General features: G+C 35.4%; 1 protein-coding gene across 4 annotated transcripts; it reads right to left on the bottom strand.

The window, feature by feature from the left end:
- Positions 1-364: 364 nt before the first annotated feature.
- On the bottom strand, positions 365-24,725 carry LOC123701273 (yemanuclein-like). 4 transcript variants are annotated; one of them, XM_045648687.1, is made up of 17 exons: positions 24,492-24,725; positions 21,200-21,301; positions 20,564-20,671; positions 19,304-19,438; positions 17,732-17,866; positions 17,338-17,425; positions 14,452-14,563; positions 13,470-13,607; positions 11,068-11,201; positions 8,111-8,300; positions 7,869-7,949; positions 7,162-7,380; positions 5,730-6,609; positions 5,458-5,515; positions 5,048-5,114; positions 3,383-3,427; positions 365-2,671 (listed from the first exon to the last, which is right to left on the bottom strand). In XM_045648687.1, the coding sequence occupies exons 1-16, from the start codon at positions 24,648-24,650 to the stop codon at positions 3,394-3,396; spliced, it is 2,640 nt and encodes an 879-aa protein (XP_045504643.1). In that variant the 5' UTR covers positions 24,651-24,725; the 3' UTR covers positions 365-2,671; positions 3,383-3,393. The 4 variants fall into 4 exon arrangements, with proteins under 4 accessions (XP_045504643.1, XP_045504644.1, XP_045504645.1 ...); XM_045648688.1 differs by lacking the exon at positions 3,383-3,427; XM_045648689.1 differs by lacking the exon at positions 5,048-5,114.
- Between the last annotated feature and the right edge of the window lie 1,847 nt (positions 24,726-26,572).

Genomic DNA, 26,572 nt, shown 5'->3' with positions numbered 1-26,572 from the left:
CATATCCACTCTATGTAATAAAAAATGTGTCAAACCAACCAAATTTTACATTTGTAATCCGTGGCCTTGTTGCTAGCTTCATAATAGAATATCCCAATGAAAATTACTGATATACCTATCTATATATTATGTAATGATTTTATATAAAACTAGCGGTCCACTCCCGCGGCTTCGCCCATTATACGCCCTATATTTATAGATTTTCTCTCCATAGGAGCCACATTCGTACTTCAAGGAATACTAAATAAAAAATCACGAAATCAGTTCAGCTGTTCTCGAGATTTGCGCTATACATCAAATTTAGCGTTTCATTTTAATATAATAGAAGATAACACAATTTGGATAGAAAATAAAACAACAGAACTTCATTATAAATATTTATTCATCATACATTGGACATAATTTGGAATTCCGTTATAAATACATCCATCACTATTACAAAAACAAAAAAATCCGAATGTTTCCTAGTTGTATGTATTAAAATAAAATGTCCCACAAGCTTGGGGATTATAAAATAAGCATTTATTATGTTACAATTATAATCATTTCAGTTATTTACTATCTCATAGCAAACATTTACAAGGCCTTAGATCTTACCGTTCTGACTATATTTATATTAACGCTTTGCCAATCAACACAGTTAACACGCATTTTATTAATGCATATTTTAGGAATATGAAGACTTTTTAGGTTATAATCCGCGTCGATAAATAATCGAATTCCCTCCATTAGTGTGCGAGCAAGACAACATGAGGTTATTAATTCCGATTCTTTCATTATAGGCGCGGATTTTTAATACTTTTTTGCAAATTTTCTTCAATGTCGAAATTTGCAATATTTCATTTAGGAAATTTATACACGGCCCGACTAAGTCTGGGCATTCATAATATTTTCCGACCTTACCTCACACTTATTATTGCCTTATAAAGACAGACTTTTATCTCGAAGCCACTTACATAGGCCTCTAAGTTATATATAACCTAGAACTAAGTTCTTAGGCTAAAATGTCGGATTATCTTAAGACGTTCGTAGTTCTAAATTTTCATGTCTGGATCTTGATTATTTTAGACCCAAAAATGGATAAATTGATCATAAAAAAACATTTAGATTTGGAACCAAAATAAGTGAACCTTGTGTTTTTGAAACCAAATGTGACAAATTTTTGTCAGACAGAGACAGCACTATGTAAAATATATTTCGTATCTCTGTCTAACAGCTTAATTTGCATTTGAGTTCCAAAAACATAATTTCTTGCTTCTTTTTAGCTCTCAACACAGGTAAAACACAAATACACCACGCACACATATAAAATGGCAGTTTTATTGGCCACTCAATGATTTTATATTATTAAAATGTAAATGTGAATTGATTTCTAGTGTAAAGTAGACTAGCCTATCACCATTACTGGACTTTGATTTTCAGACTATTTTTGAAAGCCTGCACGATGTGAGTAAAAATAAAAAATAAGAGAAAAAATCTGAATTGACATCACAATTTTTTATTTAAGAACCATTTTCCAAAACGAAAAGAGGCAAAAAAACAATTTTTACTACATTCATACTTCGTTTATTTTCACACACAAATAATTTTTGTGTTATAAGGAGGACAATGCTTGATTTTCGATTTTTGTTTTTAATGTAACAACGTGCAGACTTCATATATTTTTCAAACACCAATAGCATAAGATCACATAATACGAGACTTACAAATAATAAAATACATTTCGATCAGATTTTATAGTTTAATGAAATAAAACAACTCATAATTATTGTTATAAAGCATAGAATTTAAATCAGGATTCATTATAAATTTACGAACGATTAATAACTAAAAAAAAAAAAACAAAAAATATATGGTGTGGAGAAATCAAATATTAGCTTAGAACAGACCAGGTTAAATATTTAGGGCCGATTTTTCAATCCTTAGTTAAAACTTATTCATCGAATATCGTATTAAACAACCATTTTAAAAATGTGTTACTTGCCCACTTTTTGACAGTTTTTAGGTGGCATCTGTATTGTGTAATACTTTATTGGACGGATAAGATTTAACCAAGGATTGAAAAATCAGCCCTTAATCATATTAAATGTAAATAAACAGTTAGATTGAAGAAAAAGCATACAAAAGCATAAATAAATCTTTAGAATTTAAATCTTTTGGAATTAATGACAACTTTTGGAAATATTCACATTATTTACTTTTTAAAATATCCGTATTGAGTCACTATTTTAATTAGGAATATATAAATATGTACTTTTCCATTAAAACATCGTAACAACGATAATTAGTTTATGAAAAATATTCATTAATCAAATTCATCATTAAAATATATTCTGATCTGTTCAAACTATTATTTTAATTACATTGATTAAATCTATACAGTGTAAAATACGCTAACATATAAACAAAAAAAATATCTGTTCCATAATTCTTAGAGACATATCACATAGATGTATCATTTTTGATGTGATTTTATTTTCGTAGTGCGGGAATACTAGGCAGTCACAACATAATTTAACTTAATTCCTGAGCAATATAGGCAGTTCGAATCCCTGTTTAAGACAAAAGCGTCTCACACTTGTTATTTTCAAATAAATAACATTATAGTGAAATAAAATGATTCCTTGTAAATTCTTCTCTGAACTTCATAAGATTTTTTCAAAAATTCAACCTGAAAAAGAAAGCTTAGTATTAGACACTATTAAAAACACATTTTAGTAATGTTTTAACCAACTTCAAAAGAGTGATAATATTTATTAAGTAATTGGAATTATATCAAGCCATAAAATAGTTTGAACTTATCATCACTTTCGTTTTGAAGTCTTGTATCAAAAGTAATCGAACTTGGATATTTTTTCAAATCAATCAAAAAATTAACTAAATGAAGCTCTTAATAACTTTTTTTTCGCATTTTTGAAGTGAAACTTCTTTATCGGGGTTTGACAAAAATTTTGTGTAACATTTGTGCGTTACGCCGTACGCGTGACATTTTTGCGTTACGCCGTACGCGTGACATTTTTGTGTTACGCCATACTCGTGACATTTCAGGTCATAAAGAAGTTTCACTTCTTACGTGTGTACTCTAGTACACGCATACATTTTTTTTGTCATGTTTCAGTGCAAATTCGTTGTAACGTCCTAACACTTGGATCAAATAGGAAATATGTGTAAAGAAGTTAGCTTAGTTTAACGTAAAAATTGCATGCAATTTTTTCTCGCTAACTCATTACAATTTTTCAAGGTCATGTTGTACACAATAAGTTTGAAATCTACTAAGTAATATTAGTATAAGTACATTTTAATTTTCCCTACTGAGGGCAATCCATATTATCTCTTAATTCACTAAATTAGTTTCCAATGCGTATAAAAATATTAAACTAACCATTAACGGCGTTACATCCATCTATTTCTTTCAAAGAAGTTCGCTCTGAAACAAAGGTAACTACTACAGATAGCTATTTTACCAAATAATTTATACCAATATCGACTATAATGTATCAAAATACACACAAACTAAATGACTCGTGATCATGGTAGAAAACGTGATAGATAAGAAGGAATCATGAATAGGTACTGTACAAGAGATGAGAACTTGGGATATATTTGTCTTTCCCCATATTTTAACAATTCATTTTCATAAAAAAAAATTAGGTTTATAAACATAAAAAATCGATTAAAAGCTTATCTATTTGAAAAAAGCATCATACAATAGTATTCACTAAAAAATAATTAAAAGATGTAACACTTTTTATGGAAGATACCATACTGAAGAGAAAAATCTCTTCAGAACGGGATAGACCAAATATTTAAACACATTCAAATAAACAAGGATATCGCCCTTATTAAAGGTACATTTATATTTATTTATAATATGTCGCATTTAGTTCTCATCTCCGGTGACACCCTTCTAGCACACTCTACAAGGCATGGCAGCTTGCATAATTATTTTTAAAGTATTTTTTGATCACGACACAAAAAGATACACACTGGACTGAACAATATATAATTTATACAATTTAATAGATAATTTTATGTATATATCGCTGAATATTGATAGCGTAAAATACGTCAGTTATATTAGACTTCTTAGCTCAAGCTATAGGATACATAATATTTTAGATAAAAGCAACGCAGTAATAACCAATTGATTTTAATTTTAATTAAAACGATATATATTTCTAACTTAAAAATCGACACATTAATTTACATAATATACTTCAACCGTTTACGTATTTCAACAAAAATACGCTTACAATTTTCAACATACCCTCAAAAGTCTATGATACGTAGTTTTAGTACGATTACTATTTTTCAAAATACCCTCAAAATTCAATCTTTTAAAACTAAAAAACGACGACTTCATTTAACCATATTTTTATATATTAAACGCTAAATACGAAAAACTTTGTTTTCTTTATATTATAATATATCAGACGCTAAAATAAATATATACATCAAATTAGCGATAGAATAGCATACGCAAGGATAGCGTGGAAAAGTTAGCTATATGAAGCTACAACACTAAATGTCAAGGTGACACGAGTGGGGAGTTATGAAAGCGAGTAATAAAATGTTAAGATTTTGTTAATGGCGTTTTAGTGTTAAAAACAATTATTTTATATTATTATAGCTTATGTTACAGTTAAAGTGTATAATCAAACTTTATAGATTTTGGTCCTTCGAGCCTGATTATAATCCAAAATAGTACTTTATCAAATTTCACATTAGCCCAATAGAGATAATCACGTTATGCGTTATAAAATAGCCTTATTTTCTGAAATATGCAGTCATGTTTGTTTTATCCCCAAATTTTACTTGACTTTACAAAAAAAAAATTATACTCATTAATGAGACCGGACTTAATTAAAAAAAAAAAGCTATCAACGAACCTGCCCAAAGGTCTATTCATTTCAACTTTACGCATTAAAATTTAGTTTTATTTTATTATACCAAGTACCAACACCAATAAATTTCCTAGACGAACCGCCCACAAAATCTTAACACAAGGTGCCACCACAACCGCGCGTGATGTGCAAGCGCAACTTACAATTTGTCTTTATTCGCGGGATCAAATATAGTCCTGTTGTACGCTTGTTTGGAAGACTCGTGCTTCGCTGATAAGAATATATGTGTTATATTAATTATTTTAATTAAATATAGTGTGTGTGACGTCATAATTCAGTTTGTTGGCTACACATGAGAGGGGAATACAAATATGTATTGAAAATTGAAAGGTAAATAGCGTGTGGTTATACATTTTGTGGAATATTGAAATCAAGAGTGAATGAATAAATAGAATACTGATAATATTGATATTTTAAACAGACCAAATCGAAATGATGAATAATTTTGATCCTGGCATTCAATATAATATGATATAAGGGGTAAAATTAAAAATAATAATCATGGGAAGCCAACTTTCGTGTAAAACAGACATGTTTTATAAATGAAACTCACCACTTGTGATTACGCCACCATATGAATTGCAGTTCACCTTGGTTGGCGATTGTGAATGCTGAAAAATATATATAAAATGCTTAATATTGTAACATGTGTGAATGCAAAAAAGCTAGTTAATGTAGAAATTTATATTTTTGACTTTATGGCATTCAAATGCTTTATAAATATAAATTTACGAGCTGTAGCCTATATTACTTTCCTTACTATACAATACATGCAAAAAATTAAAACCTAACTTCCTACATTAATCAACATAAAAATAACATTACCTTCATCTCCTCCAATCCCCTCATAACTGTGTTAATCTCCTCCTTGGTCTCATCGTCCAGATCGTTCTTCTTAACACTATTCACTTTACAATCACTCCTGTCCGAAGGCACTGTGTCACTGTCACCCACTTTATCACTAACTTTGTCCTCTATCACTTCAATATCACTACTGCTATCGTCCACAGCCACTGTGTCCTGATGTATGTCACCTAGCGGGTCCATATCGGACACAATTTCTATGTCCTTTTTCTTTTTTTCCGGGGGCCGTTTGTCCGGTTTCGCGAATGTCGGCGAATGATGAACTGGGACTAACGCTGGATGTGGTATATTGTTCTCCATCGCTTTCATATTGTCTATTTGCGTCTTACTGAACTCGTGAACGCGGGGACTCTTGATCGGTTCCCGCGCTTGCGTGTTCGTGTCCACGTGCAGTGGCGTGTCCATTTTATCTCTCTTCTCTTTTCGCTTTTTATTATCGCTGTCCTTTTTCACCATGTTGTTTAGCGCGGCCGGCGATTTGACGCGTATGAGCGGCTCCTTTTTCTCAACTTTTTTTTCTTTATTCAGCACTGGTGTTATCGTTATACTGCCAAGATTGTTAGGAACGTCTTTTTTATCTGTCCGGTCGTTTGTATTTTCGATTATCAAGTCTTTGTTGAGGCTGAAGCTGTTCAATATTGATCCGTAGGGCACAGTTTTGTGTTTGTCGTCATCTTTTTCGATTGTTTTTGTTGTTGTTGTGACTGTGAGTGAGCTCGGGAACTGTATGGGCTCGTTGAACTGCGGTTGTATATTGTTGACGACTGTCGGCGGTTGTGATTGTGATGTTGAACCGATGCGTTGCCGTTTTAGTGTCGACGCTTTCACTTCTTTGTTGAGGCTGAAAGCAGTAAGTTATATTTTAGAATATTTTAAAGTACTATTATTATATCTCGTATTTTTCTAATTGTTAATTAATAATTATCATGTTATTATTTAAGAGAATTCAAATGATGAGTTATGTAAGGTTGGTATCCCAATAATAAAAAAATGAGTAAATTGATTGAACGAGATAAACAATTTTTACAGAGGTAGCTTATATGACAGTTGCTTTTGCAACATAAATTTAGTTACTAGTGCGCGCCAGTGGAGCCCATTATTCACATTTTTCGCAACGCCGTACAAAAATCATGGAGGCAAGTGGAAAAAATCTCTACCTGTACTTTCGAATTCTCATCTGCACTCAGGTGGACAACTCAGTGACGGCATAGTGCTGAATCTTATTATTTTATGCTCTTACATCGTTCTAGATAGATCACCTGGTGGTTCAAATGACCCTTAATGCCTCAGCCCTCGGAATCACAATTGTGTCGAGGCCCGATCGGGCCGCTCGGTGGTCAATGAGATAATTGTTTCAACATGGGCCTGTAGTGTACAAGTTCGGGGCACTCACTTGGCCTGTCTTAGCAGCGTGGGCATGCGCACGAAGCCGGGCGGGAAGAGCGGCAGCGCGCGCGTGGCGAGCAGCGCGGCAGCCCGCTCGGGCGCGGCGGCGAGGCGCGCGAGGCGGGCCAGCAGCGCGCGGCTGCGCGCGCACCACGGGAAGCGCCGCTTGGGCAGCCGCTTGTCGATGTGCGGCGCGCCGTCCGCGGACGCCATCTGGATCTTCTTTCTGGAACGTTCCATTGTTCAAACTCAAACTCAAACTCAAACATTTATTTATTCAATTAGACTTCTTCGAGAAGCACTTTTGAAACGTCAATACATATTTTTAACATTTACCACCGATTCGGAAAGCAGTATCTATGGAGAAGAATCGGCAAGAAACTCCATAGTTGCTCTTTTAAATCATTTCAGTATTACAATTTAATTTTACAAAATATGTAAGTAACTGTACGTATATATCATAATATGCCAAAGAAATGTTCGTTTAGTAAGAGGCCGACCGCTGCGTCTGCACTCGAAACGAATGTAATTTGCAATTTTTGCAACATTCGTTCAGACTCGTCTCCTAATGGTCGTAATGTTATGCCTATCAGTCTTGTTTAATAAATATAGTACAACAAAAAAACTAATTAGATCTAGACGAAATAAACAACATCACTCACAACAACACTCCTTCAGGTACAAAAATAGAATAAAATTGCATTCAAAACCTACCTCTCCTGTTGAACTCGTTCACACTCAGCGTTATATGTTGCAATCATGTCTGGTTTTCTCTCATCTATTAACACTTGTAACCTGTAAATATTTAATTATTAAATTACATTTCTTTAAGATTTATGAAAAATAGAAACTTATCACACTTTATCACACATGGAACGTTGGATTAGATCTATCCATTATCTTAATTGACTACAAATTTGTTACTAGACTATTTTATAAAAGAAATAAAACTTCACCTCTGCAAAGTCTCAACGATTTTCGCCTCCTTCTCCTCCGGACTCAGTCTGTTAACATCATCGATGTTCTCCAAGTCATCGTCCGCTTTCCTCTTGAGCGAACCCGAGTGAGTACTGGTTATAACACTAGAACTATTGGCAGTGCCCGTTTGTGTGGGATTCGTTTGCGGCTGTGATGTTTGAGTTGGAGCTGAAAACGAAATTTAAAAATATAAATAAATGTAAATGATGTACTTATATTATATGTGAATTCTATGAATTGAATCTGTTGAATACACATGAATGATAATGTAGATGTAACTAGCTTTCCACCCGCGGCATCGCCCGCGCAGTCAAAGAAAAACCCGCATAGTTTCCGTTCCCGTGGGATTTCCGGGATAAAACCTATCCTATGTCCTTTCTCGGGTATCAAAATATCTCTATACAAAATTTCGTGCAAATTGGTTCAGTAGTTAAGGTGTGATTGAGTAACAGACAGACAGACAGACAGAGTTACTTTCGCATTTATAATATTAGTATGGATTATAATTACAGTACTTTTGCTTTTATTTTTTTGTACCTCATGACGTGTGTTAGTTATAAAAATGTGTGCGCGCGTATCACTGCTGCGTGTCGTGCCTCTGGGAGCGTTAATTACAGCCTGTGTATGTATGTATACCCGATGACGTGTCCAGCAAAGCTTGGCTAGCGACTTGGAGCGGTGAGCACAGCCTGTGTGTGTACTCATGCGCAAGTATGAATGGGTAGTATCATTGAGTGCGTCTCTTTGTGTGTATGTATACATGTACGTATGTGCGACTCACCGGTAGATGCGTCGAGCCGCTTGGCTCGATATAGATAGCTTGTGTAGATGTGCTTGTGTACAAATGTATGTATGTATGTGCATGTGTTTCACCGCTCGGCCCCAGCACACGCGCCACATGCGTTACCGCGCCGCACTCGTGCGTGTATATGTGCGTGTGTCTCACCGCTGGGCGCGTCCAGCCGCTTGGCCCGATATAGATAGCTTGTGTGTATCATGTATGTATGTGCGTGTGTCTCACCGCTGGGCGCGTCCAGCCGCTTGGCCCGATATAGATAGCTTGTGTGTATCATGTATGTATGTGCGTGTGTCTCACCGCTGGGCGCGTCCAGCCGCTTGGCCCGATATAGATAGCTTGTGTGTATCATGTATGTATGTGCGTGTGTCTCACCGCTGGGCGCGTCCAGCCGCTTGGCCCGATATAGATAGCTTGTGTGTATCATGTATGTATGTGCGCGCACAGCTTGTAGGTGTACTCATGTATGTATGTGCGTGTGTCTCACCACTAGGCGCGTGCAGCCTGTGTATGTAAGTGTACCTGATGCCGCGTCCAGCCGCTTGGCCCGATATAGATAGCTTGTGTGTATCATGTATGTATGTGCGCGCACAGCTTGTAGGTGTACTCATGTATGTATGTGCGTGTGTCTCACCACTAGGCGCGTGCAGCCTGTGTATGTAAGTGTACCTGATGCCGCGTCCAGCCGCTTGGCCCGATATAGATAGCTTGTGTGTATCATGTATGTATGTGCGCGCACAGCTTGTAGGTGTACTCATGTATGTATGTGCGTGTGTCTCACCACTAGGCGCGTGCAGCCTGTGTATGTAAGTGTACCTGATGCCGCGTCCAGCCGCTTGGCCCGATATAGATAGCTTGTGTGTATCATGTATGTATGTGCGCGCACAGCTTGTAGGTGTACTCATGTATGTATGTGCGTGTGTCTCACCACTAGGCGCGTGCAGCCTGTGTATGTAAGTGTACCTGATGCCGCGTCCAGCCGCTTGGCCCGATATAGATAGCTTGTGTGTATCATGTATGTATGTGCGCGCACAGCTTGTAGGTGTACTCATGTATGTATGTGCGTGTGTCTCACCACTAGGCGCGTGCAGCCTGTGTATGTAAGTGTACCTGATGCCGCGTCCAGCCGCTTGGCCCGATATAGATAGCTTGTGTGTATCATGTATGTATGTGCGCGCACAGCTTGTAGGTGTACTCATGTATGTATGTGCGTGTGTCTCACCACTAGGCGCGTGCAGCCTGTGTATGTAAGTGTACCTGATGCCGCGTCCAGCCGCTTGGCCCGATATAGATAGCTTGTGTGTATCATGTATGTATGTGCGCGCACAGCTTGTAGGTGTACTCATGTATGTATGTGCGTGTGTCTCACCACTAGGCGCGTGCAGCCTGTGTATGTAAGTGTACCTGATGCCGCGTCCAGCCGCTTGGCCCGATATAGATAGCTTGTGTGTATCATGTATGTATGTGCGCGCACAGCTTGTAGGTGTACTCATGTATGTATGTGCGTGTGTCTCACCACTAGGCGCGTGCAGCCTGTGTATGTAAGTGTACCTGATGCCGCGTCCAGCCGCTTGGCCCGATATAGATAGCTTGTGTGTATCATGTATGTATGTGCGCGCACAGCTTGTAGGTGTACTCATGTATGTATGTGCGTGTGTCTCACCACTAGGCGCGTGCAGCCTGTGTATGTAAGTGTACCTGATGCCGCGTCCAGCCGCTTGGCCCGATATAGATAGCTTGTGTGTATCATGTATGTATGTGCGCGCACAGCTTGTAGGTGTACTCATGTATGTATGTGCGTGTGTCTCACCACTAGGCGCGTGCAGCCTGTGTATGTAAGTGTACCTGATGCCGCGTCCAGCCGCTTGGCCCGATATAGATAGCTTGTGTGTATCATGTATGTATGTGCGCGCACAGCTTGTAGGTGTACTCATGTATGTATGTGCGTGTGTCTCACCACTAGGCGCGTGCAGCCTGTGTATGTAAGTGTACCTGATGCCGCGTCCAGCCGCTTGGCCCGATATAGATAGCTTGTGTGTATCATGTATGTATGTGCGCGCACAGCTTGTAGGTGTACTCATGTATGTATGTGCGTGTGTCTCACCACTAGGCGCGTGCAGCCTGTGTATGTAAGTGTACCTGATGCCGCGTCCAGCCGCTTGGCCCGCTGCAGCAGGCGCGCGCGAGAACACCTCAGCGCGGCGGCCGCTCGGCCCCAGCACACGCGCCGCATGCGGTTGTCTGCACCGCACTTGTTCAGGCTGCGCTCCAATCTGTGTAAATATTAAAAATTAAAAAAAAAATTGGTTGTTTGTAAATTAGGTTTACGATCGAGATGTTTACGTGATAACGTCTTATTGGTGGCAGCGCTCGAGATGAGACGGGAGATCGGTCCGTCTCTCTCTCGTTATACCTGAGATCGCGCTCGTGAGGTTTTGGTGTGGCAGATTTCTGAACATGTCACCCGACTAAAACGATTTTAAAGACGTTATCACGTCAAAAACGACGTGTGGCACTCGGGGACTGGGGCGGTAAAGCTATTGCATGCTATGCCTTCAAGCCACACCTCCGACCGTCGGAGTGGGGAGCGTGAGGTTTTTTCGTTACGGAATTTCGATTCGGTCCCCGCGCTCAAGGCCCGCGATAGAAGCTATGCAATAGCTTAAAAATGTCTTGTAGAATCATTAACATACTATAAACAACTAAACTAGAGTAAAAGTCGTCAAAACACGAGCTGCGTTGTCATTCATTGAAATTAACACCTCATTTCGTATCAATAATGTTTGAAGTCTATTTATTGTATCGCTTATTAAAAATATTTACTTCATTGTACATCAAAATGTGTTTTTTTCTAATTCATTCTATTGATTGTATAATATACCTGGCTTACCGCCCGCGGCTTCGCCCGCTTTGTCTAAAACCTAATAAATTATATACGGTTTAAGACATTTATTTCTCAAAAAGATTACATTTGAATACCTTACAGAGAAATAATAATAAAATTTAATAAAACATGTTTGCTCGTTTAACGTTGTACGTAGTAAGTAGTTTGTTAACACAAATAGAATACAACAAGAAAACAAAAAAAGTTTTATATACTAAAACCTTCCTCTCGAATCACTCTATCTATTAAAAAAACCGCATCAAAATCCATTGCGTAATTTTAAGCATACAAAGGGACATAGGGACAGAGAAAGCGACCTTGTTTTATATAGATAGGGAGGCGAGGTAGCTAAATGGCGTAATTAAACGGCGCCGTCGAGACTTATCAAAATCGATAGATAAAATAATTTCGAAAAGAAAAGCTTCTATGGTAAAAAGTTAAAAACCATTTTAGCGGTGGGTTTGGCGTGTACGGATTTTCAAAAATGTAAAAAAAAAATAGTTACTTGGGCATTCTCGAGCGCGTCAGATATTCATACTACGTATGCCCCAAGTGCCTCTGATAACAACGGTATACTAATCTGCCGGTTTGCGTGGTGGGGCTAGGCATATTAATTCGTCAAAAATGCACAAAAAAAAAAATTTACTCGAGCGCGTCAGATTTTCGGAAGGGGTGTTAAGTAGGCCCCAAGGAAGCTCCCTTTAAAAAAACTGACGATTTCGGCGTGACGATAAGTTACGATGAATTTTTGAAAATGCAGAAAAAAAAAGTCCTTTTGAAATACTCGAGCGCGTCAGATTTTCATAGGGGAGGTTTATCTCGGTCTCCTGAAAGCATATTTTCTTAATCTGACAAAAATGTTGGTGGGTTCTCTTAATCTGACCGAAAAAGGTTTGAGAGTTTCTTTTTTTTAATCATCGTTATATCATATCAATTTTTCTTAACACCCTCAGTTTTCGAGATATACTCAAAAAACCGGGAGTTTGAATTTTTATGATGCTTCAAGTCAAAAAGTTTTAACTTTGGACAAAAATGTAAAGAGTCCTTTTTTGTGTAAAATAAAATTACCTTTTTTGTTTATTCAAACTTTTTTTTTTGTAAAATGTATCGTTCGCGACTTATATATTGCAACGCGTTTTTCGGAAGACGAAATGGCTCCTCCAGGCTTCCGGTCACGCGGAAACCGGCAGCTTTTGTATTTTTAGTAAGTTTTAGATTATATTCTTCAAAATAAAAATAAAAACAATCGCGCTCGAGAATGCCGGATTAACGTTTTTTTTTTACAAGTTCGCGACCCTATAACTTGGCGGCGTCAAGGACTTATCGTCAGATTAGTTAAATTTAGTCTTAAAACACTAAAATCAACCCCCAATATCTTAATCTGACGCGCTCGAGTATTTCAGACTATCGATTTTTTTTTACTAATCTGATCGTCTATCCTGGGCGCGCGTCACTACTTAAAGAGCTAAATAGTTAACAAGGTTGTTCTATTAGGTCTAAGGTATCTCTCATATCTTAAACTGCCACGCTCGAGTATTGCAGAAAATTCCCCTCTTCACCTCCCTATCTAATACTATATAGTGATGAATTAGAAAAAAAAACACTTTCTTACTGCGAATTAAAAACATAATTAATAATAAATAAATCCAATACATACTTCACAACACAGAGATCAGTCTTGGCATCAAATTCCTTCCCCGGATTGTCCTTCAGTTGCTGTCCCAATGCCTCCAGTTCCTCCAACGCTTGACTCACGAGCTGCGGCAGTTTCACTTCCACCTTTGATTCTGTGTCTCTGTAAAAATAAAAGATTTTCTTAGTCAATCTTATAAATAAACAAGTGTGATATACAAAAACATAAAAAAGACGTGTGGCACTCGGGGACTGCCGCGGTAAAGCTATTGCATGCTATGCCTTCAAGCCACACCTCCGCCCGTCGGAGTGGGGAGCGTGAGGTTTTTTCGTTACGGAATTTCTCAATTCGGTCCCTGCGCTCAAGGCCCGCGATAGAAGCTATGCAATAGCTTAAAATGTATCAAAATGAAAAAGTTATTTTATGCCAAGTATAACAATTATGGCATTATCACAAGAATTTATAAAATACTAACCGCCGCCCGGCTTCGCCCGTGGTACATATGTACTTTCCTTAAGAACCATCCTCGTAATTCAAAGAATATTATAAAAAAAGAACCGGACAAGTAGTTCTTGAGATTAGCACGTTCAAACAAACAAACAAACTCTTCAGCTTTATAATATTAGTATAGATTCAATAAAGTTAAATCAGATCGAAATAGTCTTACCAATTTTCTCCCTTTATGACATTTTGCCATTAATTATACAGATATAAAACACTAGCTTTCCACCCGCGGCATCGCTCGCGCAGTCAAAGCAAAACCCGCATAGTTCCTGTTCCCGTGGGATTTCCGGGATAAAACCTATCCTATGTTCCGGGGTAAAAAGTAGCCTATGTCCTTTCTCGGGTATCAAAATATCTCTATACCAAATTTCATGCAAATTGGTTCAGTAATTAACTCGTTGAGTGTATTGCTCATAGCCGGCCGGCCGGCTCATAGGCGTGACTGAGTAACAGACAGACAGACAGAGTTACTTTCGCATTTATAATATTAGTATGCATATACCTGGAACTATCCGATGTGACCACATTCTCAGAGCTGGGCGCCGGTTTCGAGGTCAGCGAGTCGGACTGAGATGTTCGCGAGTCAGCACTTTCATTTTCGCCGGCGCCATTTTCTAAAGACGCAGTATAATTATTAGTATTTTTATAACACCCTTTTATTTTTACACATTACTTTTATTTTTACACATATTCTTATTTTGAAGTGAAACTTCTTCGTTGGAAAAAAATGTAGTGTAACATTTTTTCGTTACGCGTGACATTTTTTCGTTACGCGCCATCTTTTTCTTATCCCTACCACGCATGATTCGACGTATTTCTGTAAAGTTGCATTATAGTAAATTATTTTTTGAAAAATATGGTCATAAAGAAGTTTCACTTCTTACGTGTGTACACTAGTACACGCACACGTTTTTATTTTCATTGGTATTCCTTGTGACAACAATATTACTTGCTAGTGAGGTGAAAGATCCATAGACAATCGGTAAGGTGACCTTATTTCATAGAGATTTATAGGATTCATAGACTGCTTCTTCGTCCAACGCTGTGTTTTAGTAAGACACATAATAATTTTTACAGCGTTTTAAAATTGTGCAATAAGAGTAAGTATATGAATTTTAAACTTCCGGTTTACCATAGCATTTACGCAAATTCTACACTTTTTAGAAGTATATGTATAGGATTTAGATTAATTTACAATATTAAACACTAGCGGTCCGCCCCGGCTTCGCCCGTGGAACATATTTCGCAATAAAAAGTAGCCTATGTTCTTTCTCAGGGTCTAAAGATTGTCTGAACCAAATTTCATCAAAATCGGTCCAGTAGTTTAGGAGCCTATTCATTACAAACAAACAAACAAACTTTTCCTCTTTATAATATTAGTGTAGAAAACATCAATATGTATTTTTTATCATAACATATTACATCATATATCATTGAAAGGAAGTAATAAAAATTCATATTGATAATTCTCAACTAAAATATGATTGTGTGTTAAACATCCATCAATCAAATGTCCATTTTATTAACCGACTTCAAAAAAAAGGAGGTTATCAATTCGGCCGGTATATTTTTTTTTTTTATGTATGTACACCGATTACTCCGAGGTTTCTGAACCGATTTACGTGATTCTTTTTTTGTTCGATGCGGGATGGTGTCGAATTGGTCCCATAAAAATTTTATTCGGATAGGCCCAGTAGTTTTTATTTTATGAGCATTTTTGTCTGTAGGTATTTGTAAATTTTGCAAGTGCAAGTTTGAAGTCGGTTGTTTTTAACGCAGTTATCACTTGTATGATAAATGATGCAAATAATAAACTCTTTATATACATTTACTAAATAATACTGTGTGTATTTTATAAAATACTAGCTTACCGCCCGCGGCGTCGCCCGCTTTGTCTAAAACCTAATAAATTATATACTAAAACCTTCCTCTTGAATCACATACAAAAAAACCGCATCAAAATCCGTTGCGTAGTTTTAAAGATTTAAGCATACAAAGGGACATAGGGACATAGAAAGCGACTTTGTTTTATACTATGTAGTGATATCTGGGGGCACGGTAGTGCCCCCGCCAAGACGAACCAAGCGAAAGCGAAGCGCACGGGCACTACCTACCTTTTCTCGAAGCGCTTCGACGTTTTTTTGAACCCTCATAACTTGGGTTTGGATTATGCTAGATCAACAAAATTTTCGGGATATATTGTCAATAGGGGACTTATTGAATATATTAAGTTTTAATTACATTAGCTTTTATACTTCAGATTTTATTTATATCTAAAAAACGCTAATTTCGTCACTGACTCACTGATGATCATCAAAATTCTTAAGGTATTTCCTAATGTCCTAGAAAGCTGAAATTTTGTATGTAAGCTAGTATTAGCACACAAACAACAAAAAAATTGTAACTTTCATCCCCCAACCCCTTAAACTAGGGGATGGGAGTTTGTATTAGACCTGTAATTTTAAATTAAATTTTGATGACGCTAGAGGTCTAATCTAATAATCTAAAACTTGGTTCCCCTAGATATATATATGTATGGGTACGTATATATATATATGTATCTTACGTCCACACAGTAGCTAAAAATAAAAAATAAATTGTCCTTGACAAGAGAGTGGGCTTTAAAAAAAAGGCGTCTCTGATGTGCAAGAAATACACCCCAAAAAAAGAAGAAAAAAATAAAAAAAAATTTTGTTACTTAACAACTTACAAAAAGAAATGAAATCCCACCAAAAACATTTTCATGTAAAATGTTGCCAAGACGAGCCTATATGACTCGCACTGTCAAAAAGTTATCAGATCTCATGTAGAGCCAAGCTTCTAACACTACACGCCCTAACTCTACAAGGCCTAACTTCACAAACTCTACACCTTAGTCAAAATATGTGGCTTGGCCGTTCGTTACTGCAAGAACTATTGTATAACACAAAAGTAATGAACAGTGAATTAATTTTTCACCTTACGCCGCGCCGATGTGAATGTAGCGAAATGGCCAAGCCACATATTTTGACTAAGGTGTAGAGTTTGTGAAGTTAGGCCTTGTAGAGTTAGGGCGTGTAGTGTTAGAAGCTTGGCTCTACATGAGATCTGATAACTTTTTGACAGTGCGAGTCATATAGGCTCGTCTTGGCAACATTTTACATGAAAATGTTTTTGGTGGGATATTATTTTACTAAATAATACTGTGTGTATTTTATAAACGACGTGTGGCACTCGGGGACTGCCGCGGTTGCGCTATTGCATGCTATGCCTTCAAGCCACACCTCCGCCCGTCGGAGTGGGGAGCGTGAGGTTTTTTCGTTACGGAATTTCTCGATTCGGTCCCCGCGCTCAAGGCCCGCGATAGAAGCTATGCAATAGCTTAAAATATATATTTAGCTATAATTACCGTCAGATGTCTGTTTTCCGGATGTAGCCGCAGACGAGTCAGTTCTGCCCACTTTCTTTGCTTTCTTCTTTTCATTATTTTTATTTTTCTGAAACAAATACATGTTTAATACACTGTTATAAAGGCAAAAAGATAGCATTAAAAATTAAAATAAGTTGATGATATGGGTTCTTAAATCTTTTAGTCTTTAGATTTAGCTTGCACTCATTTTTATAAAGGTCTCCAATTTTTTTATCCAAAATGTATAATAATTATTATTTATGTAGCTTTCAATTATTTCTTCATTGAAATAATTCCTGGCATGAGTCTAGTAGTTTCCTACCAATAAAAAAAAACAAACATACAAAACTTACTTTACAAGAACATACATAAAAATTAAGTAACACTCCCATACCTTTTTCCTATGTTCAGTCTTGTGTGAATCAACATTTCCATTGGTCATAGGTTTCGTGTCCTTCACATCTTGGCTGTCCGAGTCTGATGAACTATCCGATGATTCCTCTTCACTGCTGCTCGATGAAATGCGCCTCTGCAATATTTACGAGATGTGAAATCCATACTAATATTATAAATGCGAAAGTAACTCTGTCTGTCTGTCTGTTACTCAATCACGCCTAAACTACTGAACTAATTTTCATGAAATTTGGTATGGAGATATTTTTATACCCGAGAAAGGACATAGGCTACTTTTTATTAATATTTAATCCCGGGAAAATGACGCAATCCCGGAAATCCCACGGGAACGGGAACTATGCAGGTTTTTCTTTGACTGCGCTGACCGAAGCCGCGGGCGGAAACCTAGTTTTACATAATCTATACTAATAATATTATATATCTATAAAAATAATAATATACAGCGAAGAATTAGTTTGTTTGAATGTGCTAATTTTAAGAGCGGCACTGATTTTAAAAATCTTTCATCATTTGACATTAGATCCCTGACTGCGATAGGGTAAAAATGTAGCACAGGCAATACCAGGGCGGACTGCCAGTAAAATATACTTCTTATAATGAGGATAAGTACACCGTCATAATAAACTGTAACTTAAAAAAATGAAGTCATAGAAATTTTATATCTATACTAATATAATAAAGCTGAAGAGTTTGTTTGTTTGTTTGAACGCGCTAATCTCAGTTACTACTGGTCCGATTTGAAAAATTATTTCGGTGTTAAATAGCCCATTTATCGAGGAAGGCTATAGGCTAATCATCACGCTAAGACCAACAGGAGCGGAGCAATGCGGGTGAAACCGCGCGGCACAGCTAGTATAAGGATAAAGTGAAACAACTTCCTGTATTATGAATAATTCATAAACAATAAATACAAAAATTAAGAAAAATGTTTAGCTGCAAGTTATTTTAGATATAAGGTAAATACATATAAAAGTAAATTGGCCGTAATATACGTGTCACTGCATCAATTATGATGCAATTCTAGGCATGCTTTGGCAATACTTGTTGTCCTATAACAGGAACTTAAACTTTATTTCATGTGCATAATATATAAAATACATTAAATGTAGGGTTTGGAGCAAACACTTTTATTTTTATTTGAAAGAAGTAAAGTAAAATGTACAATGATAAAATTATGCTTTATAAATCAGACCCAAAATATGTATGTCAAAGATTTCTGATAATTAATCTATAAACTGAAAAGCACACCTTTTAAGATCACATAATATTAACAAAGGCATTAACATATAAAACTATTGAGACCTCTTAACTTTTTCTAACAACGGTTTTTAATGGATGCTTGACTTTAAATGCATTCTGAACCTGTTTATTTGCATCCTTCAACATTTTTAACTATAACTTGCGCGGATACATTGAAGCGCTTATCTCTTATTATCATTTTCTCATTTTTGTTTAAATTTATGCTATACACTATCAAATAACTCCAAGATTTCCATCAATATTAAATTGAAACAATTCTGAGTGATATACTAATAAAAAATCCCTTTTTTACCTTATTATTTCGCCGTTGCTCCCCATCCGAGTTTGCCACTTGGTTCTCTGGTACTGTTTTAAACTCTAAAGACCCACTGTTTATATAGAAACCACCGTGGAGAGTATCACATTCTGGCGGGATCATCTCATCGTACTGAAAGAAAATATAAATGAAATATCCTATGCATGTAAATTCATATATTTTTTGTTTACTATATTAGAAGTTGAAGATATATCAACATACATATTAAAAAAATAATATTGTGAATTTAAAACAATTTGTAGAATACATATTTTAAATTTTAGACCTAATATCAATGATTCAATGGTCACATAACAATTATTATTAATTATTTGTGTATTCCGTTTATTAACCGACTTCAAAAAAAAGGAGGAGGTTATCAATTCGGCCGGTATATTTTTTTTTTTTTTTTTTTTTTTTATGTATGTACACCGATTACTCCGAGGTTTCTGAACCGATTTACGTGATTCTTTTTTTGTTCGATGCGGGATGGTGTCGAATTGGTCCCATAAAAATTTTATTCGGCTAGGCCTAGTAGTTTTTATTTTATGAGCATTTTTGTCTGTACTCGATGACTTAATTTCAATGTAGCAAGTAACTTTGATTCACTTCCCGGTAACCGATTGAGCTGAAATTTTGTATACGAATGTAAATTGGATAGCGATGAAACATTATCATGACATGGAGCTGATCTGATGATGGAATCGGAAGGTGGCCATAGGAACTCAGTAATATATTGACTCAACTTTATCGAGTTTGGGCTCGTTTGATTCGTGTTGAAAAATACACTAAAAAGTATTAAATAAAAATAACTGCGTTAAAAACAACCGACTTCAAAAACGGAAAAGTAAGAAATAAAAAAGATTTGATATTATTAATTACTACATATTATTTTTATGTGCTATTTATTAAATAGGTTTGAAGTCGGTGCCAAACACTAAGCACTTAGTATTAAGCCCATGCACCGACATCAAACCTTTTTAGTAAATAGCACATAAAAATAATATGTAGTAATTAATAATATCAAATCTTTTTTATTTCTTACTTTTCCGTTTTTGAAGTCGGTTGTTTTTAACGCAGTTATTTTTTTTTATAATCTAAGTTCTATACATTAATGTTGATTGATAAATGAATGGTAAGGAAATATAAACTAATTATTTATGTAGTAAATTAAAACGAAATTATGTTCTTTTTAAATTTAACATTTAAACCGGATCTTCACTTATTGATTTATTGAAGTTCACAGCATATACTTACCCCATGTGTGTTGTCAATAAATGAATCGTTTTCATCATAACCAGCTCCAATGTCTGCAAAATCTTCATACTTTGATCGGCCCTTTCTGCCATATGTGCTTTTTCCTCCCTGGAAAATTGTGAACCAAATTTATTTTTATACAGAATAAAATAATTAATTAACAATAAAATACTAAATTGTAATCACATAATTTATATTGTATGAATGTAAATTGATTTGATCCATTTTAAGATTTCATTTTTTGTGTATATTAAGTAGGACTGAGTGTTATTATTTATGCTTTATTAACATATTTATTTTATAAGTGATAAGACTGTCCTTGCAGATAATTGTTTCCGGATCAACTAATAAAAAATCATAATGTCTCTATTATTTCAAATTATTTAATGTTCATTTAGGATACACATGTGTCGAAAAAGATAAACAGATCAACAGCTGTACAAAATATGATCCGGTTTATAACAATTTGATAACAATCTTCTTTTGAAAATTATTTTATTATTATTTGGTAAATGTTAAAAATACTTACCTATGTAATGACGATTCGAAAGTGCTACTAAATAGTAGTCTAATTGAATAAATGAATGTTTGAGTTTGAGAAATTACTAAAATAATATTGTCATTAAAAATACTTACATATTTTTGTTCAAATTTCCTAGCAACTCTCTCAACATCATCGTCGTTATCTGAGAATGGGTCCAGCCCTGCCGTTTTTCCATTTTCTACTCTCTTTTTTCTCTGTAAAAAAAAATAATAATTATCAATTAACCATACTTACGGGCTCTGCAATTTTTCGAAAAGTATGGTATGTACATATTTTAAATACCTACATAATTTTTTTTTTAATTTTTAAGTTACCCTTACAAATTTCTAAAGTGAACGAATATGTTGTTTTGCTATCTTGTTTCCATATGATATTCCTATGGAAACAATATAAATATTTGCTGCCAGCGTTCCAATATCTTTTCAGTCACTTGCGTTTAGTGTTTTTATCAACCTATGTAGGTAGTGTGTAGGTAGTTGAATTCAAGAATTATGTTTTACTTTTGGACAGTGCCGACGTAAGGGCCACTGACACCCTGGGCGACAATATTGTGGCGGCCACTTGAGGGAAGCAATAACAAGTGTTAGGTTAACCAACTTCAGACCTTGGCGCCCCCCAGAATTTGACGCCCTGGGCCATTGCCCCCTCCGGCCCCCCCCCCCCCCTAACGCCGGCACTGCTTTTAGAAGGTAAAACTAGTACATCTCAGTGCTACGGAAACTTTATTATAAGATCAATAAATAAACCAATTCCTTTATAGGTACCTATACTAATATTATTACATACTAGCTTCCGCCCGCGACTCCGTCCGCGCGGAAAAATTAAGATTTATTTTTTTCTACGTATTTTTCCGGGATAAAAAGTATCCTATTTTATGCCCAGGATAATAAGGTATAATTATACCGAGTTTCATCGAAATCGAACCGTTAGTTTTCACGTGATGCCTGAACATACAGACAGACAGACAGACAAAAATTTTTTTAATCACATCTTTGGACCCAGCCCAAGTAAGCCCAGTAACACCCCCTGCTAGGTATTTATTTTTTCAATATTTTCAATGTACAGAATTGACCCTTCTACAGATTTATTATATGTATAGATAGGTACCTACATAAGTATTTATTTATTTAATAACTAATTAGTCTGATAAGATAGGTAGGTACTATGTCTGTATATTTTATTGAATAACCATTCTAATATTATAAATGTCCAAACCACAGCACAAATTCAGATGGAATGAAATAGTTAAAGAATCAAAGTCATTATTTTTTTTTAAAACAGGCTAGGTAGGTATTTATTATTCTTTCAAAAACCATCCGCAAAGAGTTCAATCAGGGTGTAATTTTTGTCTGCGGGTGAAGCGGTGGGCAATAGCTAGTTATTTAGTATTTATCAAGCTTGCCGATATACCAAAGTTAACGTTGAAGCATAAATTAATTAAGGTGACACCAGATAGAACTTGTTTTGTATATTATATTTTATTAATTAGATATTACAAACATTAACGCCGTCATTTTTACTATTTCTAAAATAATAGCAATATTCTTGCACATAATTTAGGATGATAAAAATTAAAATTTATGTACACAGGTACATTTTTTAATGTAACACTTTTTAAAATGCAATAAATAAGAATGACTAATATGGTACATACCTAACTACCAACGCTAAATCAACCAGTGGATTGATAAAAAACTCGCTTCTAATTATTTTTATAACATACAGTAATACTCAATATGAATAATAATAAATAAAATATAAATATTATTTAATACTTATTGATATTCTAATAAGATTTATAATTTGCCGTATCCACAAAAAAAGAGTTAATTTACATATACTTAGGTGCAGGTTCTCAAAATGGGCACCTAACTATTTGCACTACCTACAAAAAAATACAATATCTTCGGCGCGTTAAAAAAAGTCGGCGTCCTATAAAAACAATACCAATAAACATTAATTATAAATTACAAAAAGTCATAAGAGATCCAACAATCCAGATACAAAAACAAATCCCAAATAAAAACTAAACATAGCACCTACCTAATATACCTACCTACAATGTATCTAGTTAAAAAACAACAATAAAAACAAATTAATGAAGAAAGAATAATCCACGAATAATCGCAACGCGAAAAACATAAGAAACGTTCACAACAAACAAATGACATTCGTAATGTCGTCATTACATTTTATTAAAATAATAATAATAGGTACCGATCTTACACGCTCCAATAGAAAAGACAAGTTATGTGGATTATCTGAACATTCACGCGCAAATATATTATTATATCTACCTACGACAAAAAACAACCTAAAACATCAACGGTTCATAAATATAACAGGTAAATAAGCACACATAAACATTATAATCGGAACACATAAATAATTACACACACACGCGCGCGCCGAGAACCCCGTATATAATAATATGCACATAACCTAACTATTAGTTACCTATCGATTGAAATTTGAAGCTAACAAAAGCTTTTAGACCAAGCAAAGATCACTATATTATCATCCCAGTACCAACCGCCAAGTTTTGCAAGCGTTTATCTTCTGCCAACATTGCGAATCATACTACAACACATATACATTATTATGTATAATCCTATATTCATACCGATTCATACCATCTTTAATTATTCTTCAAATGTCACGAAATTATAAACCGTTTATATATTATGATAATGACCATTGCACACTATTAACGCACCGAACGTAAATAAATACGACACCCACACACACATGCACTATCTGACTATGTTATTATGTACAGTCCTATAATTACAGCTAGGTACCTAACATATGTTATCCTAATTCGTAAATAGCAAAATTAAAATTAAAACCATTAAATAGTAACCTAATCTGTGATTGTGCCGGAAATAACAATGTAATAGGCGGGTTAACTTAGGTCATTCGAATAGGCGACTTTCCCTATGTTCAATATAATAATAAACTACCATTGTCATTAGCAAATATGCAACGTGTTATTCTTATAATGCTGCAATGTTAAAAAAATATTAATATCTTATGTAAATAGCGTTATATCGTATGATCTATTGGATCAAAACATTGCTCTCGCAAGTTGATGTCCTAGGTTGACAACGTTCATCAAAGATTGTTGCAAACATGGCGACCGATAACTGGGCTTCTCACACAGCCCGTGAACGCAAAATCATGTAACAAACCTAATGCAAAACCGTGAAACGTAAGCAAAAAATATCCTAAGCGAATTCTACAAGACTCCTTTTGGGATCGAATCTAGCCGCCAAACGCTTTTATTTACCGCGGTTTTAGATTTCCACTGGATTCCTCAAGTTACAAAGACCTGAAAAAGCAGTATGGTTGCGTAAATTACTATGATTTTCTGTGATAACTTACTGCTGCTGCTATGACTAGTTCCTTGTAATTCAGCTCTGGACATTTCAATTCGTTGCTTTCCTCCAAATTTATAGTTAATCTCACTGATTTATTCACATTATTCTTTACACTTTTTGGAGCACCCACTGTTATAATAGTAGCACGTTTAGGGTCCGACATTTTCCAACAAATTCGAGCATAAAATGATTTTTTTCAAAGCATGACACGGCCTGCATTTTCAAACTGTGTACCACATTGCCACCATGTTGGAATTCATTGTTTGGGTTGTGAGCGCCACGGACAAAACTAGGAACTACGATACTGTTGCATAGCTTAAACACGAGATGGCAGTATATTGTCAATGTATTTTGTAAATAAATAAACATGTTTATGGAATTAAAAAGTAAAATCACAATTTTTAAAATGGGTGGCCGTCTATTAAATTATTTTTTTAATGTTTTGAAATGCTGTTGATTTAAGGAGTAAAAATTGTTGTAATTTCATTTCTCTATTAAACTGTATAGAGTATAATTTAAGTTCAATAATGAAACAATAGATGTCACTTTATCAAATTTCAATCACATGACATTAGAATATTATTATCCTGCATTTATCGACAAAATATATCTAAGGCCGCGTTTCCACCTGCAAGAAAACTTCCGCGAGAAATGTCCGACAGTCTGTCCGACAGCAACTTGCAAGTCTACTTGCAGGTGGAAACGCGGAATTAGACTTGCAAGTTGCTGTCGGACAGACTGTCGGACATTTCTCGCGGAAGTTTTCTTGCAGGTGGACAGGCGGCCTAAGACCCGACTAATCATTTACATATTATCTAATATAATATATTTTTATTTCTTATATATTAATATTATCATAATATAATATGTTGATTGAATCTTCTAAATGTCGTTGTAACGAATAGGTATTTTCATTTGTTTAAAATTTAATTAAATGTTTATAAAATTTAATCGCGGGCCTTGAGCGCGGGGACCGAATCGAGAAATTCCGTCGAAAAAATCTCACGCTCCTCACTCCGACGGTCTCGGAGGTGTGGCTTGAAGCCTGAAGGCATGCTATGCAATATAGCTTTAACCGGCGCGGTGCGGCCGTCCCCGAGTGCCACACGTCTTTTTGAAGTGAAACTTCTTTATGGGGTTGGAAAAAAATTTAGTGTAACATTTTTTCGTGGTGAAAATACCTAAGGAAAATTGCTATTACCTTCCCAATTCCTGCTGATTTTTATATTTTAGAGATTTTTAAGTATTATAATATTGTGACATATTTTTTAATACCTATACTTTGCACATTATAGGTACAATTGGTTATTATTATATCATTTTCATTTACCTACTTTTTGAGGTGGTAACACTCAATGTATGGTTCCCCTTGGCCCTTCCTGTCAGAGTACATTTAAATTTATTTCGGCACGTAGGTACCTACTAATACCTACCTAGTCCTACAATATGTGTGTTTTTACATAGGTATTTTTCTAATAACATTTGAGATATTAGGACAATATTCTTACAGCTAATTCATTTTTAATAGCATACAAAATAGGTACCTAAGCAATCTGTGCCTAATCGACTGCAATCTATCTACCGTAACTTACGCGTAGGTAATTTTGCAGAATATTATTATTAATTAACTAAGTAGAATACTGAACTTTTTCATGATTTTCTTTAAAAATGTAGGTAAGTAGTAATATTGAAGTATTTCATCCAGTGTACAGCGTACACAAACATAGAGGCATAGCTGGTATACTTTATCAGTGAATTGTAACACAGTTGACAGATATATACTACGTACATAATAATAATTCCAATAACTGTAAATTAGTTCGAGTTTAAAATGAGAATCCCGCCAATTACTACTTTAATTCCGAGTTAACGGTCCGGGCGTATAAAAATGACACTATCAGCAAACGGCTCCTTAAAGTGGGACTTTTCGGAAAGCGTTGATGAGTTGGACATTATGAAACCAAGATTCCTATTAAGATTAGGTACATTAGTCTCTACTCTCTACTGACGCGTTTGCACGGCTCGCCAGTAGGTACTCGTTCTGTTAGGAAGTTTAGTGAATCAGGAAGAAGCACGCATTTTTAA

This window comes from Colias croceus, chromosome 21 (assembly GCF_905220415.1).
Source record: "Colias croceus chromosome 21, ilColCroc2.1".
Classification (NCBI taxonomy): domain Eukaryota; kingdom Metazoa; phylum Arthropoda; class Insecta; order Lepidoptera; family Pieridae; genus Colias; species Colias croceus.
Note: the sequence above shows the minus strand (reverse complement) of the source record. Positions and strands in the feature narration are given on the sequence as shown.